Consider the following 15,934-nt stretch of genomic DNA (forward strand, 5'->3'; position numbering starts at 1 on the left):
TCCACTTTTCTTTATTGCTATGGATGACTTGTTATATCAACTAGGAAATACTTTGTTCCAGGAATATCAATGGAATCAAACAAACAATTTTTCTCTTAATAACCGACACTCTCAACTTTCTATAAGCAAGTTAGCTATAAGGAACTGCGTGCAGAAGACCACAAGAAAACAAGATTGTCCTCTCATAGAGAAACAAGCTGATACATTATTGCACAACCCTTTTCAAGAAGCGAGCTTGTTGAATCCTTCATTGAAAACCATTCAGCGAAAAACAAAAAATGAGGACTTTACATGTTTTTTGGATAAACCCATTGCGGTTGGTATCGAAATTTTTCAAATGATATTGGATTGGATGGGAATTCCTTGTTTTGAGAATGCAGAATCTAATCATATCAAGTGGTCAACTTGGTTGGAAAATATTTTGGAGGAAACATATGAAGCTTATCAGTTACTAGTACAACATTTTTACATTACTTGGAAATTGCAATATCGTCATCAATATGGCTTGGACCTTATCAAATCTCATCCCTTTGAGTTGGAAGAAATATCTTCAAAACTCTATGGAAAAGAGAAAATGATATCTTTGCAGACTTTTTCGAAATGGAAAAATGATAATAAGCAATCAACGGACTCAGTGTCCCATAAAAATTTTGTACATTTCTACAACATTGAATATACTGATCCATTGGATGATTTTCTTGACATTGCTGGTAATGAAACTCAAGATAGAATTCGACAAAAGTATCATCCAGAGGAGGAAGAAACAGAGAAAACTGTAAATAATTTTATACAACAGAAGACTGGTGAGTATGATCGATTTGTAAGTCTTCATCACTTTATCCATGTTCCTTAGATCCAATATTTCGTTTAAATATTCCCAAAAATATTTCTATTTCTGCTGCTTTTATGTCGCTGATTCAACAGTTGATGGGTTGCAAGTCATTTGTATTACTGCCACCTCCATTGGAAATACTTTTCATGGGAGTAGTTATGGTTTATCATTATTTGACATTAGCGACTTACAAAGGACAAAAATGTCTTTGGATTGCACAAGATGAATATCCTTTTGTTGCTGCCTTATTGGAAGACTGCATCGGACCTCAACTGGTAGGGAACACATATCATATCTTTCATTTTTTTCATATTTTCTGATTTCTTTTCAGGTTTTCGATCTATCCTCGGATAAAAGTTGTTGCTATTTATGTCATGTCCATCATTTATCGGAAATACCAAGAGACGAAGAGTTTTCATTTGTTGTATACACTGTTCAATCTTTTACTTTTGAAACAGAGAGTTTGAATGAGAAGATGTATTGGGAGTTTTGTTCTCCTTTTATAGAAACTTGTGATGCTTGTCTCATTGATCCTCTATCGACGAATATAGGGACTGTAGATATTGATTCAGTTGTTTCCATGCTGAACCATTCAAGTTCGAATATGCGTATCGTAGATGTACAAGATACACAGTTAGACAATTTGCTAAACCATCTTCGTCAAACATGGATAGCTTTTCAACCATCTGGATATCAAATAGAAGGATTGAAAATGATTGAAGAACATGCATATACATACATTCAACAACTCCAAGATAGTTGCAATTTAAGCATACCTTGTAATGTAAGCTTGGTTGATTTAAGTGCAACTAGTATTGAGAACACTTTGTACAAAGCTAGACATCATGTTCAGGGACATTTTCAAACTCTTCAAGCTCATAAGCCTCAGAAGAGTTATCATCATGATTCGCATTTATCATATCAAACAACATCGAATGATACTTTTCTATCAGATATTCAATGTCTCATAGCACTTCATACTTTAAGAACTGCGTATGATTATGCTCAACATGATGGATTATTTGGAGCATCCAAATATTTGGAAACAGCAAAAAACCGCTATGGTTCTATGTTACCTTGTATGAGAGCCTTACAAGATATTTTGGAGGACTTGGGACAAGTAGATAAGCTGCTACATCCCAAGACGGATTTGATTATTCAGATATCGAAGCAATTGAAACAGACCTATGAACAACATCGAAAATGTTTACCCAACTTTCGAAACATTCCTTTTCGCATTTTGATAATAACGCAGACTCGTTATACAACTTGTATATTAAAACGAGACCTTTACAATAGAGGATTGAAGAACAGCAAATCAGGAATAGACATTATGGAAAGAAGCAGTTTGCTAAGACAACAAGATATTCGTCGATATTATGCCATTTTGGATATTTCCATATTGGAATGGAAACCTATCAATTCCATATGCTTTCATGAAGCTTTATCTCATTGGCCAATTTGTATAGCAAAGCAATTGTATGAATGGATTATGTCACAAGTTGTTCAATATCGATGCATCGTTTTGGATCGATTCAACTGTATTCAGGTAAGAGACCCATCTTCATCCATCACACAAATATAGAAGAAAAGAATATGGATTGGTATTAGGACTCTCATTTGAAATGGAGGACATATGATCATTTGTATCAGACCATTTTATCTCGTTTGACTTGTAAGAAAACTTTCAATCCTATTCCTAATGAAGATTGTCAATATGGTATATATGGTATAACACTTGGAACTGTAGAATTGAATCAAGGATTGAATGTATTATTATCTCATTGCATGGAAATGTATCCTCACCTAAATACTATTTTTCTATGTTGCCTAGCAACTCAACCACAAAATGATAGAAAACATATGATTCATTTATCAACTCGTATCCAAATGAATCCTCACTTTCGGCGTACCTTTTCTGTCAAGTTTTTCTTCCACAACAAAGATTATGAAAGATGGTTAAAGAGTCTTACAGCTAGAAATAAGAAATATAAGATATTGAGAGATTGGGTCAGTGCTCAACCACCCACACCTCATTTTGAGTTGAGTTTTGATCACAGTGACCAAGACAAACAAACCAAGTTGCAATGGAAGGCAACCATTTGAAAAGGTAAATAATTCATTCACGAATTTTTATTTTATTTGGCTCACTTTTCTTGAATAGTCCATGCAGCAGCGTAACTTACGGATAAGTCTTGCATCGTTTTGCATTTCATCGATTGGTCATATCGAACAAACAAAGTTTCCAATTGCATAGACTCTGTTCTCTTCAAATATTCAATCATATGTAACAACACACCAATTGGATTGCGACCACAAATAGTATTTTGATACTTATCCAAATAACTGGAAAATTCTTTAGCACTTTGATGTTCGATAGCAGTCATTCCAAGACGATCCAATTTCTCAATGGACTTGAATATCTCACCATCTTCTTCATCATGATATTGATAACCAAACCGTTTACCCCTAAGCCACTCTTTTATCAGTTTTAACAACACTTTATCTAGTTGTCCTTACCAATGACAAAAATCGGAAGAAATAACAAACAGGGTTCGAGGGTCTTTCATATAAGGAGCTAATAGTTTTCCATATTCTTCTTTAGCAGCCTTATCCAATACACCCACCATAATATTCACCAACTGAACGTTGGAAGAACCAAAAACTGCCTTTAAAAAAGGAAACTGCAACTCCAAACTATGTTCTTGAGTATCCACGCCTTTATCCAAAAAAGTAAACTTTTTAGTGGCAACTAAAGACTCACAACACTGAACGTCGATGACTAAGGGTCCAAAAGGTGTTTCCAATCGCTCAAAAGGAGTCACTCGACAGTCGGACATTCGATAATAGTGAGAAGGACCCTTTCATAGAAAACAATTCTGATTAGGACAAGAGTATCTCAAAAGATAATTCTTACTAATATAAAGACTCTATCATAAAGAGAAGGATCTATACGAGCATAGGAGTGTGCTGCAGTTGCTCCAGAATAGGAATATCCTGCGTGCGGAACAATGACAGCCTTTAATAAGCCATTGCTATATTGCTCCAAGTTTCCCACTAGAAAAGATGAGAAGTTTTTTCAATTGTCAACAGGATCCTCTGACCATTTTCTTTTGCTTTTTGTAACCACAGATCAAGTTGGTGCTTCAAAGCAATCGAGTCCTTTTCATCTTCTCCATACCAAGTTCCTTCATAACCTTGATACCAAGTTCCCCAATATTTAGCCCTATATATTCATAGTGAATAACAACAAATACATAAACCCAAAAACACAAAACCAACTTTCGAGTATCCATGTAATATTATATATATATATGTATATATATATGTATGTTCGTTAGTTCCTTACAAAAAGGAAAGTTCCAATGGACTAGAAAGAAATCGGGGAAAATCAAAAAGTGATTGAAAAGTAAATTCTTTTTATGATTTGTTAAGAATATGATAAAGAGAATGGCCATTCCTTTTCATATATATATATATATATATATATATATATATATATATATATATATATTTGATATTATCCAAGATAATCGTCCAAGTTTTCTTCTTCGTCAGCATTGGCTTCATCTAATGTACATCTTTCGACATTTGGTATATATATATTATCTGTTTCTTGTGATTCATTCAGATTATGTAGACTACTTTCATCCTTATCTTCAACAAAAGCTGATAATGAATCATCTTTTGGTTCCATTTGATAAATAAACTCATCAGATGATTGTCCAATTTGTTCTTTCCAACCATCTTTGGAATATAGAGTACTTTCATTGGAATGAACAATGGCTACTTGTGAAGCCAATTGCGAACCATCCTGATTTTCATTCCTTTTCGATGTCTTTTGTATTTCTTGTTTCTTCCATAAAAGAGTACCCATAGATAAGAGTTGGTCAAGTTTTTCATCAAAGTACTTTTGAATATCTTCTTTTGCTTCTTCAAAAGGCAACTCAAGCTTCCAACGTAAAGGAGTATGCGCATGTTCTTCATCTTCCCATTCGCTATTTTGTGTATGAGTTGACTCATAACAGAGCTTACTTTCCATCTTTTGATATATCTCATGGATGAAATTCTGTAGAGATTCATTATCTCGTTGCAGCTTTTGAATTCTATCTTGGAAACAAGTTTCTATCATATGATATGCTTCCTTCTCTAGCCAATCTTCCCCACATAATCCTTTGCTTTCCAATGATGATTGTAATTGTCTCCCATATAAAGATATTCCATTCTCTCCCTTTCTATTGTTGCCAACTTTTGAGTGTTGTTGCATGATTTGCTGTAATTTCTGTTGCAAACGTTGATATTCGTTGTCCTTCTTTCTCAATTCAAAACCAAACTGTAATTGTAACTGCTCCCAGTTGGCAGTTTTTATCTTCCATTCGGTACACTCTTCCATACATTTTTGTAGCTGTTGTTCTAATTCACGAATCTGTCTCTCATCTTTAGTCTTGGCAACATGATATTGTTTATCCTTTTCTTCTATTCTTCTTTGCAGTTTTTCTACCCATCGTTGAGTATGTTTATATTTCGTTTCCAACTGTTGGAAGCTCAATAGCCATTCCTCTTGTTGTTTCTTTTGTTTTTGTTCTCTTTGTATCAACTCGTAAATCAACTGAATAGCAGATTCCAACGCGGCTTCTTGGTCACTGTGTTGTTCTATAACTTGTTTTGGAGTATAACCAACTGCCAATAAGAACCTATTCAAGTTTTCTACTTTTTCTTGAATATTTGAAGACAAGGGACCCCTGTTTTCTTTCAAAACACGGTTGTTGTGAGACTCCTCTTCCATAGTGATTTGATCAAATAATACTTTATCTTGACCAAAATACTTTTCCAATAGTGCTTCTCCTAAAATAAGTTGTTCAGATAAGGAATTGTTTTCATCATTCATCTCTCAAAAGATTTTCAAAATAAACCGCCAATTCCTTTCTATTGGCAATGCAATTGTTCTGAATTGTCTCGTCCATTCGTCGTGATCACTTTGGTTCAGAATGAAATGGTATTGGAACCGTCATTCTTCCAAGCCTAGGACGACTTACTGTTTCTTTTGTCCACAGAAAACTCTAATAGACCCCCATTCTCTTATTTGTCCAGTTTGTGAACAATATAATGGAGTGGAAGACAACCAACCTCCCCCACAACAACCGAAGCACTCCTCTTCTCCAAAGCGCTTTTGTGTTCCTTTACGACAAACCCAACATTCATTCCGGAATTTTCTATGTTGGGAGTGTTATCAGAAACAAGAACTATGGAGAAAAGCTATCGCTAATATCCATAGTTGCTCTGATGACCAACCATCTGATGATATGCAATTGACTCGATACGAGAAAAGAGAATTGGAAAGAATTGAACAAAGCTATGACTTGTGTCAGTTTTGTAAAGCTACTGTGCAACAACGTTTATCGTGGATGGACCAAAAACTATCCAGTCAGTGGTATCTCAACTTTCATATGTCTCGTTGTTCCATTTCTCGAACAACTCATAGTAAAAGAGAGAATAGGAGAGAATCGTGCCTTCTATGGTTGAATAATCTGATAGCATTAGTTCTTTTTATGATTGGGTATATCTTATCTAGTCAGTTATATATGAGTAGCAGTATTCTATTCCGGCTAGTTCCTTGGCTCATCATGGATAGTATCTACAAGTGGCTATATTGTCCATTATTATATCCTTATTTATTTTGTGGTTATTGTATATTATCAAGTATTTTGTTGTATAAGAAATGGTTATGGTACAATAGGACAAGTTGGTGGATATATGAAATAGGGATAGGTGGACTTTACTTGTTACTTTTATGGAAAAGAAGAAACACGAGTACAAAGAAACAATCATTCTTATCACAGTCTTGGAGTCATTCTTCTTCATCAGATACTCTTCTTTTGACTGATAGATTGTATCCATTACCTCAAGCTATATCAACATTATCTTTGGAAGATAATAACTTGTCATCTTTGGATACTCTTCAAGGAAATAGCAATGGTCATTCAACTCGTTTTTCTATTCGTTTCAATTCTTTTTATCAAAGATGGAAGAATAGGTTTTCCTATTCTAAGAAAAATATTTTGGTATTCTTATTTTTGGTAATACGAATACTTGGTTGGATATCTCTTCCTAGTAGTAGTATTCATATAGAATTATGTTTGAATGTAACCAGTTGGATCATCTTCATTCTGATAGGGCTTTATCCATGTTCTCAATGTATTCATATTTATCAACAAATAGCGCATCAAACATCTTATCATCCATTTGATAGTAAGCTCTATCAACAATGGAAACATCCATTGTGCAACTCACTCCTTTTGTATGGTTTACAAAGTATCTCGATGGCCTATTTCATGATGAATATGTTTTGGAGAGATATATCTCCATGGGTTGAGACTATATCTCAAAGTGTATTTTGGTTACATTTGAATACTTATTTCAAACAATTGGTTTATTTTTTGTTACAAGAATATGATATTCTTTTGAGTATTGTGTTGTGTTGGATAACAACGATTGTATACAAAAGCACTGTTTGAAAATGACAAGGCGGGTTAATGCATTTATGAAATCGAAGCTATTACAAGTAAGTTGGCATGAGAAGCAGCCTATATGGAGTATAGATATAAGTCCTTGTACTGGTCGTTTATTAACTACAGGTAGTGATAGAGTGGGTCGTTTATGGCTATTTACTATTCAAGACTCACTTGAATACAACTTGCAGTGGATAGGTGACTTGAAAGGACACGATAGTACTGTGAACGTGGGTCGTTTCAATCCCAAAGGAAATAAAGGAAGATATGACGAAGACTTGATAGCAACAGGAAGTGATGGTGGTACTATTGTATTATGGGAAAGGGTGACAGAAGACTCCCTTATTGTGGACCATAAAATAGAAGAAACTTTAGAACGTTGGAGAATCCACCATATTTTAAGAAAGCACTTGGAAGATGTTTTGGATCTTCAGTGGAGTTGTTGTGGTAGATATTTGATATCTGGCTCAGTTGATAACAAAGTGATCATATGGGATATCTATCATTGGAATGCCACTCGAGTGTTGGAAGGTCATCATCATTTTGTACAAGGAGTAGCTGTAGACCCATTGGGAGAATATTTCTCTAGTCAAAGTGCTGATCGAAGTGTGAGAATATATCAAAAAACAAAGAATAAGAATGGTTCCTTTTCTTTTCCTTGTAAGAAAAGTATTGGGAAGATAGAAAATGAAGATTGTCTTTCTTCATCACTCTTTTTGAGACAACATCTTTTCTTGGATGATAGTCATCGTTGTATGTTTCGTCGTATGGATTGGTCTCCTGATGGTTCCTTTTTGATTTGTCCTGCAGCACAAAATAACGATTTACAACAACAACAACAACAAGAAAAAAAAGGATATGATAAACCTTATGCAGCTTTATTATTTGCCAGAGGATATTGGGAAGCACCTATTTTTCAGTTTCTAGGATATGACCAACCTGCTATGATAGTAAAAGTATGTCCTTTATTATGGGAAAGAACATACAGAATGGAGAAAGATGACACAATTCAATTGCCTTATTATATTATTTTTGCTATTGCTACTTTGGATACCGTTTTTCTATACAATATCGATGAACCATTTCCTATTGGATATGTCAAAGGAATGCATTGGCAGCCTATTACCGATCTTTGTTGGTCTCAAGATGGCCATTATTTATTGGTTTGTTCAATGGATGGTTATCTTTCGGTTATCTATTTTGAGTCGGATGAATTGGGAAAAGTGTTGGATATGACTACACATCCAACAAAACTTGAGAATCAAAAGCAACCACCCAAAAATAGAATATCCAACACAAGATATATTACTCAATGGATAACATCTCAACCCAAACGTATGAAAACAAAATAAAAAGAATCTTCAATCATCCTCTATAATACGGTTGAGGGAAACATTCATCAGTTGTTGTTGCCATGTTTTCTTAGCTATTCGAGTAATCACATAAACTATCAAAGTAGAAATAATCAGACCCATCATCAACTCATACCATCGATGTTGATGCCAAGTTTTCAGTGTCATAACTTGTACCAAAGAATGGGCTAAACTTCCCATATGGGTTAAGAATATGACTTCTGGTAAAGTGCCTATACTAGTAGCCATAAGAAACTTGGCAATGGAAGCATCTGTTATGCCTAATAGGAAACTGGATAAAGTGAATGGGAATAGAGGTGAAGCACGTATCAACAAAGTCATCATAAAGGCACGATGGGTCATAACCACATTCCACTGTTCCAATCTATTCAAGGAAAACAATTCAACTGCAACATCATAAAAAAAAGAATAGAAAATATATCGAGCCAATACAAAGGCAATGCAAGCAACCGTAGAAAGAGCAACAACACTTATCAAGGCACCCCACCAAGGACCCAATAAGAAGCCTGCACCCAAAGAAAACACTGCAGCAGGAAAACAAAGTAATACAAAACTCACTTCAATGAGATAATATAATAAACATTGCCATTGTTTTCGTTGTTGACGTGACCAGTGTTCCAACCATTGAATGGTTTCCAAGGATATCCAGTGCCATATCCAAGTAGCTAAAAGACAAGGCAATAAAAATAAAAATAATAAAAATAATATTTTCCACCACCATGAAATATGTTCCAAACGTCTTATTTGTACAACTATCCAACTTGGTGGTGTTGGTGAAATAACTTTGTTTGTTTCAATACTTCCATAAGAATCGACATCATCTTGTGAAATGATCATTTCTTCTTCCTCTTTCTTCTTCTCATATGCCTTTTGCTAAAACACCTACGATTCATATCAACCGACAAACTTTCAACGAAATGGACTTTATCATAACAGATACAGATACTTCTGTAGCAAACGCTATAAGAAGAGTAGCTATTGCACAAGTTCCTACTATGGCTATAGACTTGATACATATGCAAGTCAATACTTCTTCCTTACACGATGAGTTGTTAGCCCATCGACTGGGTTTGATACCTTTAACAAGTCATAGAGTGGATGAGTTTGAATATACTCGAGATTGTCCTTATTGTAGTGACCACTGTTTACACTGTTCGGTTACTTTTGAATTGGACGTACAATGTACAGAAGAAGCTATGACAGTGACTTCTCAAGACTTGGTGAATAAGAGTGCCCATGAGAGTCAACTTGCTGCTAGTGTTCAACCTGTTCACTTTTCAGGTGAATACAATCCAACTCTATCGGAAGAAAATGGATTGAATGGTATTGTTTTGGCAAAGTTGGCAAAAGGACAACGAATTCAATTGACAGCCATAGCTAAGAAAGGAGTGGGTAAGGAACATGCCAAATGGTCTCCTGTTTGTACTATTTCTTATCAAACAGACCCATCAGTGCAGTTCAATTTGAATAAGCTGAATACTTTGCTTTCTGAGGAAGCCAAAAGAGCGTTGGTGAAATCAAGTGACGAGTGTTTGGCCATCGATCCCAAAAGCAATCAACTGATATATGAGACAGCTTTTACTTTGGGAAGAATTTCTTTACCTTTGGATTGTGTAAAGAAGATGACTCTGTTGGTTTTGGATTGTTCTGGAGATCCTTCTGCAGTACTTGAATATAATCATGATCCCCATAGGTTTTATTTTTCATTAGAAACGACTGGTGCTTTATCTTCACAAGATGTATTGAGATGTACTTTTCGAGTCATACAAACAAAACTTAATGAGTTGAGTGCACATTTGCAGTCCACTATTCAAGATAATTTGAATACTTTGTTTTAATCATCCATCCATGCCATAGAATATTGAGTATGAATATGAGAATAATAGATATACATCACTTTGGCTAAAAAGGCTTCTAAATGAAATATTTCTTTGGATCCTCGTTTCATTCCATATTCATAATGAGCAGCCCAATGACAAACTTGCGGTGCAACTTCCTCATCCATCATTCTTAACAAATGTAAAGTTATTTTCTAAAGAGACAATTCATCGATGATTATTATTAATAATATTATTATTATCATTCAATGTATACTTATACTTACTCTAAATATCATATCACCTGGTATAGCATGACAAAATAATTCATAAAGTTTGTTTCTAATATTACATAATTGTTTAGGATTTTGTTCTCTTATCACAATATTGGCAATATCATAACATAATCGTTCCCAATCCCAACCTGTTTCTTGAGAGGATATCCAACTTTCTTCTTCTTCTTCATTCTTCTTTTGTTGTTGTTGTGAAAAGGGATAGGCTATGGCTCTACCTACTTGTAATAATAAAATAGCTTTGCGCAAATTACCTTTTGATTGAGTCACCAATTGGTTTGCATAACAATCAGGTAATACAAGTCCTTCCTTTTTGGCTATCTTTTGTAACACTTGTTCTATTTCTTCCTTTTTAGGACAAGGAATGCGAATACCTAAACATCGACTACGAATAGGTTCCATAACTCTCGTTACTGATTCTGCACTCATTATGATTCTACAACAGCTTGTATATTTTTCCATAGTTCTTCTTAAAGCTTGTTGAGCTTGTTTGGATACCTCATCTATATCATGCAATACAACCACTTTGTATCCACGATGCACATTACCCAACTCTATAGGTTTAGAGGATGCTATTTCTTTTACAATCTCTTGTATTACCAAACGATCGTTATATCCAACATCTGCTGGACAAAGTTCGATATGATGTGCTGAAGTGATGGTAGTTAGTTCCACTTCCTTGGGTGGTTCTCCCACTTTCAAAAAACGATGTTCCACTTGACGTTTTTCAATAGCAATTCCAAATACTTGTCTCAATAGAGCATATATTCTAGTTCGTTTTCCAACACCTGAAGGCCCATAAAATAACAAATGAGGTAAAGTTCCTTGTTCACATAAACTGAACCCCAATCAACATCCTCCTTTGACAATATATTATAGACAACTTACCTAGCAAGTTTTTCAGTCCATTCGGGATGAATATCTAAAGTTTCAAGTGTCTTTGGTCGATATTTGTCAACCCATAATAAACCACCTTGTCTTGTCATTAAATCCTCCAAAAAGAATAATGGCTCATTTGAAAAGAAGAAATGGACATACTGACTACTCTTCATAGAAACCGAAGACTTGTAAAACTGGTTTTTATGGTTAATGGTGACTACAAAAGGAGTTGATATCCACTGCTCTCAGTCAACAGGAAAACAAACCTTATTAAGAAGCCTTCTCCAAATTGGAGTATCACCTGAAAGAGTAGAAAACTATTACGAAATATTGTGTCAATTCTTTACGGGTAAACTTGCAAAATATCAGTTGGAAGAAAAGTTAAAGTCTTTGTTATCGCCACAAGCTATCCAAGTTCATAACGAGACTTTTATACAAGTTTTACAACAAGCACAACAAGGAGGGAATACTCTTGTTCCTAGTTTAACGACGCATGAAAAGGACTCGAAATATCTCAAAAGAAGGTTATTGGTAAAGAGACCTATTAAGAGCATAACTTGTTGGAATGATACACAAGAGTCTTATCCTGAGAGTAAAGTCACAGGAAATAAGAAGCGTAAAAGAAATAATATGGCTAAAGTACAAAGTGCTCATTCTTTGATGATGCACGACAAGGACTCGTTAGGAGAGACTATCACAAAACCAAGTTTGGATAGAAAAGCAGGTATGATGATGGATTGGATAATTCATAGTTTGAATAATTACTTTTCATATTGTAGAAGATAATATGGCTCGGAATTCGAGAGAAGAAGAGATGACGCCAACCTTTATTTATCAACAATGGAAAGATGCCATACAACAACATTTTATCAATCGAATAAGTAAACGAATGAAACAAATAGCTGCAGAAAATGGAATATATCAAATAGACAAAGATGCAACGATTGATTTATTTCATGCTTTGGAGTTTCATCTTTTGGATATCATCAAAGGAACACGAGAACCTATCCTATGCTGTTGTTGTTATGAACAGAGAAAGAATAACAAATATCTTCCACGTACTTTGAGTATTCGTGACCTTTATCGTTTTGTTACGGAATATGCTCAAGATGCTTTGGGAGATCCTTATTCTATAGATCGTATATCTTTGGCTTTCTTCTAAAAAGAGCTTCCCTTTTTGGTTCTCAACTATATACCATTCGAAACTGTTGCTTTTGTATTTCCTCTTCCAATCTTTCAGATAGCAAACTCATTTCAGTATTCAAGTCACTCAAAGCATTGGCTAAAGCGTCTATGGGTGTATAAGGCTCCCTATCGCTACTTTTGGTTTGCACTCTTATGATAATATGATGTTGTAAAGGATGAGGAGCACGATAAGCAGCAAATATCACTTTAGGATCCCTCAGCAACTGCATTCGTAACAAGTTTCCAATAGTATGGTCTTCTCTTTCTATTTTGACGATAGCTGAATGAGGCACTTTGGTATCTTTCTGATACTCCAACTTGGCAACTCCATCAGGTAATACGACGGCTTCAAAACGGTCCGGTGCATTGGCCATATTTTGAGAGAATCTTATTCTTCTTCTTCTACTACTACTACTATTGAATATATACTCTTTGGAAAGGAACAATACACTCACTTTGTTCTCGAGACAAGAACAAAATATCTCTTAATCATCATCATCATCATTGTAATTGTTGTTGTTGTTGTTGTTCAGGATGATGGAATAGAAAACTTATTGTTTGAAAGGAAAAAGAAAACACTTTTATACTTATGCAATATCATAGCCTTGAAGAAGATATTAAACCCGGTTGTTCGGACTTTGTTGGTGTTTGTGGAGATTGTTTTACAGGAAAGACGAGTGTTGTTCCACCACCCAAACCAAAGCGTTATCCAAAACAACCTCCTTCTGTTTATCGTCGGTGAGCCATTGAGTGTTTATTACTCATCATCAACTCACTCAACGGTTATAAATATAGCAAGTCCCAAAGTAGCGATTCCCATTATATGCCGACTTTGAGAGATATATTGGCCAAAGTCAAGTTGTCTGAAGCACAAATAAGTTCTCTATGGGCAAGGTAAGATTAGCTTCGTTTCTTTGTACACAAGTTATCAACTCTTTCAAGGTCCGAAAAGGATGGAAGAACAGATACCGATTTGCCCGACGTATTGACTGAAATAAAGTCGCTGCAGGACGATATACGTGAAAAAGTTCAAAGACTGAGCCAAGCAAAAGTGGGAACCTATTCCTTGAAAGGGTATTGTAGGAATGGTTATGTGAGAAACTTGATAATAATCTATAAGAGTATAGGATACAATCGGAAGATATCGAACAAGTTTTGAAAAGTTTTACGGATACGGAAGAACGACTTGCAGAATATCTTAAAATGCTATCCAGTCAATTGGATAGATTTGAAGACGAGTCCAAGGAAATTCTAGTAGAGGTATGGTCATTACTTGTGTGAATAGATGAGAAACTTATTTGGTTATGGTACATTCTTTCTATTAGTTGAATGAAGACAAGGAAACTTCCCTGAATGATTATTTGCCAAGAAATATGAGAGAATTGATGTTAAGTTTTCGTATATTCAAAGAAAGATGGGAAGCATTGATGGATACTCAACTCAAAGACAAAATGGTAAGACTCCATCGCTTATTTACTTTTATAAAGCAACTCAACTTGGGTATGATTAGAATAATATCGATAAGATTTTAAAGGAAGCTAGAAAACAATTGGAGTCTATTTACGGAATCCAAAGTAAGTATAGATAGATGAGTATTCATGACAAGAAGAAAATGAATCATGATGATGGATAGATTCTCCTTCACGTTCTTCTTGGGATATTTTATTACAAAACTCTCGATCCCGATCTTTGGATCTATTAGCAAAACAATATACGAATAAGGGTAAGTTGTATATAATGGACTCGATTTTTAATCTCTTGTATTGACAATTTATATTGAGAAATGGACAATGTCAATCATGAGATTGTACCCAATAATAACAATTACAGCAATCATAGAGATGTTGCGAATATACAGAAGAAATCATTTGCTTCCATGTTGTATGATTCGGGTACTCCGAGACGTCAAGAGTAAATAGTGTTCATTCCTTTCCATGTTTTGTTTGTATGTAACAATGGATGATGGAATAGGGCTGTTACAGAAGTATCCAGAAGACTGTCGAGATGTTCTGTAGTAGGTGATGGTAGATGTCTATTTAGAGCAGTTGCAAAGGGAAGAGCTTATGCCATAGGGATCGATAATCGTGAGTATTTGTTTTCGATGATTGAAGAATGAAACAACTCACGGTGTATCATCAAGTTTGGTCTGAAAAGGTAGAAAAAGATGAAGCAGACAAGTTGCGAAGCAGAGTCGTTGCCGAATTGAAAAAGCGAAAGGACTTGTTGACCGAATTTTGTGTAGTGGAAGGAAATTTTGATGAGTATGTACAAAACATTGCGAAAACGTATACGTAGGTTGATGTTGCTTATATATCCTGAAATGTATATATATATATATATTTGTTACAATACTTTAGATATGCGGGTGAACCAGAATTGTTATTGTTGGCTAGTATTTTGCATATGCCTATTGCAGTGTATGTATATGATTCACAAGCTTCGTCTATGGATACCGGTCCGTTTCGTCAAATACAAGTAAGTATTGTTCCACTACATATAGAGATACCCTTTGACATTGATCATATGTCTCTTGTAGCTTTATGGAAGACAATTTAGGGGAGAGCCATTGCATTTACTTTATAGGTAAGCAAGAGAATAATAAGAGGAAGCGATTCCATTCACTGAACTCTCCATCTTGTCTCGCTTTTCTCATGTAGTGATGGAATGCACTATGACTTGTTAGTACCTGGTGATAAGAAGCCTGGCCGAAATGGACGTTTATGATGCTGCATCAAGTTGCTTTTGCTCCTCAACTATTCTAGACTATTGGTTACTTACTGAATATAATAAATGAATACCTAACTCAGCTTACTTTACGTCGATGAGGATACACCTGTGCTGTTGTCCACTTTGCCTTTTCCAACTCGTTCCGTTAAACTTTTGACAGGACTACAACCACTGCTATTTTTCTCTTGGTCGGGTTTGTAAACATACCCATAAAAAATAGCACCTGCAATACTCCAGTAAACCAACTAGTCGTGGAGTAAGATATCATCAACAAATAATAAAACGAAAAACAACAACGCTAACCTCTTTGCCTAGACGT

General features: G+C 35.1%; 9 protein-coding genes across 10 annotated transcripts; 5 read left to right on the top strand and 4 right to left on the bottom strand.

Annotated features, from left to right (window-relative positions):
* The first annotated feature begins 7 nt into the window (after positions 1-7).
* Gasu_40890 (uncharacterized protein) lies at positions 8-2,948 on the top strand. The gene is made up of 5 exons (XM_005704856.1): positions 8-803; positions 854-1,107; positions 1,164-2,381; positions 2,444-2,842; positions 2,893-2,948. Exons 1-5 carry the CDS (start codon positions 20-22, stop codon positions 2,893-2,895), a joined length of 2,658 nt encoding a protein of 885 aa, XP_005704913.1. The 5' UTR covers positions 8-19; the 3' UTR covers positions 2,896-2,948.
* Position 2,949: 1 nt separating this feature from the next.
* On the bottom strand, positions 2,950-4,137 carry Gasu_40900 (uncharacterized protein). The gene is made up of 5 exons (XM_005704857.1): positions 4,115-4,137; positions 3,937-4,058; positions 3,750-3,889; positions 3,353-3,693; positions 2,950-3,301 (listed from the first exon to the last, which is right to left on the bottom strand). Exons 1-5 carry the CDS (start codon positions 4,126-4,128, stop codon positions 2,980-2,982), a joined length of 939 nt encoding a protein of 312 aa, XP_005704914.1. The 5' UTR covers positions 4,129-4,137; the 3' UTR covers positions 2,950-2,979.
* Positions 4,138-4,162: 25 nt separating this feature from the next.
* On the bottom strand, positions 4,163-5,787 carry Gasu_40910 (uncharacterized protein). Its single transcript, XM_005704858.1, has one exon. The coding sequence runs from the start codon at positions 5,718-5,720 to the stop codon at positions 4,353-4,355; it is 1,368 nt and encodes a 455-aa protein (XP_005704915.1). The 5' UTR covers positions 5,721-5,787; the 3' UTR covers positions 4,163-4,352.
* A 10-nt stretch (positions 5,788-5,797) lies between these two features.
* Positions 5,798-8,848, top strand: Gasu_40920 (chromatin assembly factor 1 subunit B). Its single transcript, XM_005704859.1, has 2 exons — positions 5,798-7,304; positions 7,358-8,848. Exons 1-2 carry the CDS (start codon positions 5,821-5,823, stop codon positions 8,691-8,693), a joined length of 2,820 nt encoding a protein of 939 aa, XP_005704916.1. The 5' UTR covers positions 5,798-5,820; the 3' UTR covers positions 8,694-8,848.
* Positions 8,849-8,852: 4 nt separating this feature from the next.
* Positions 8,853-9,557, bottom strand: Gasu_40930 (uncharacterized protein). Its single transcript, XM_005704860.1, has 2 exons — positions 8,933-9,557; positions 8,853-8,886 (listed from the first exon to the last, which is right to left on the bottom strand). The coding sequence occupies exons 1-2, from the start codon at positions 9,549-9,551 to the stop codon at positions 8,882-8,884; spliced, it is 624 nt and encodes a 207-aa protein (XP_005704917.1). The 5' UTR covers positions 9,552-9,557; the 3' UTR covers positions 8,853-8,881.
* A 10-nt stretch (positions 9,558-9,567) lies between these two features.
* On the top strand, positions 9,568-10,418 carry Gasu_40940 (DNA-directed RNA polymerase II subunit C). Its single transcript, XM_005704861.1, has 2 exons — positions 9,568-10,344; positions 10,380-10,418. Exons 1-2 carry the CDS (start codon positions 9,578-9,580, stop codon positions 10,384-10,386), a joined length of 774 nt encoding a protein of 257 aa, XP_005704918.1. The 5' UTR covers positions 9,568-9,577; the 3' UTR covers positions 10,387-10,418.
* Positions 10,419-10,422: 4 nt separating this feature from the next.
* On the bottom strand, positions 10,423-11,897 carry Gasu_40950 (replication factor C subunit 3/5). Its single transcript, XM_005704862.1, has 3 exons — positions 11,713-11,897; positions 10,819-11,662; positions 10,423-10,746 (listed from the first exon to the last, which is right to left on the bottom strand). The coding sequence occupies exons 1-3, from the start codon at positions 11,874-11,876 to the stop codon at positions 10,549-10,551; spliced, it is 1,206 nt and encodes a 401-aa protein (XP_005704919.1). The 5' UTR covers positions 11,877-11,897; the 3' UTR covers positions 10,423-10,548.
* A 10-nt stretch (positions 11,898-11,907) lies between these two features.
* Gasu_40960 (uncharacterized protein) lies at positions 11,908-13,258 on the top strand. Its single transcript, XM_005704863.1, has 2 exons — positions 11,908-12,427; positions 12,483-13,258. The coding sequence occupies exons 1-2, from the start codon at positions 11,914-11,916 to the stop codon at positions 12,863-12,865; spliced, it is 897 nt and encodes a 298-aa protein (XP_005704920.1). The 5' UTR covers positions 11,908-11,913; the 3' UTR covers positions 12,866-13,258.
* Positions 13,259-13,337: 79 nt separating this feature from the next.
* Positions 13,338-15,668, top strand: Gasu_40970 (hypothetical protein). Of its 2 annotated transcripts, XM_005704865.1 has the most exons (13): positions 13,338-13,626; positions 13,684-13,782; positions 13,831-13,962; positions 14,016-14,148; positions 14,214-14,342; positions 14,399-14,462; positions 14,522-14,611; positions 14,670-14,799; positions 14,860-14,972; positions 15,029-15,179; positions 15,246-15,363; positions 15,425-15,471; positions 15,546-15,668. In XM_005704865.1, the coding sequence occupies exons 1-13, from the start codon at positions 13,478-13,480 to the stop codon at positions 15,610-15,612; spliced, it is 1,422 nt and encodes a 473-aa protein (XP_005704922.1). In that variant the 5' UTR covers positions 13,338-13,477; the 3' UTR covers positions 15,613-15,668. The 2 variants fall into 2 exon arrangements, with proteins under 2 accessions (XP_005704922.1, XP_005704921.1); XM_005704864.1 differs by lacking the exon at positions 15,546-15,668 and having other exon boundaries at positions 15,425-15,538.
* Positions 15,669-15,934: the final 266 nt, after the last annotated feature.

Source organism: Galdieria sulphuraria (genome assembly GCF_000341285.1).
Source record: "Galdieria sulphuraria unplaced genomic scaffold scaf_36, whole genome shotgun sequence".
In the NCBI taxonomy this organism is placed as follows: domain Eukaryota; phylum Rhodophyta; class Bangiophyceae; order Galdieriales; family Galdieriaceae; genus Galdieria; species Galdieria sulphuraria.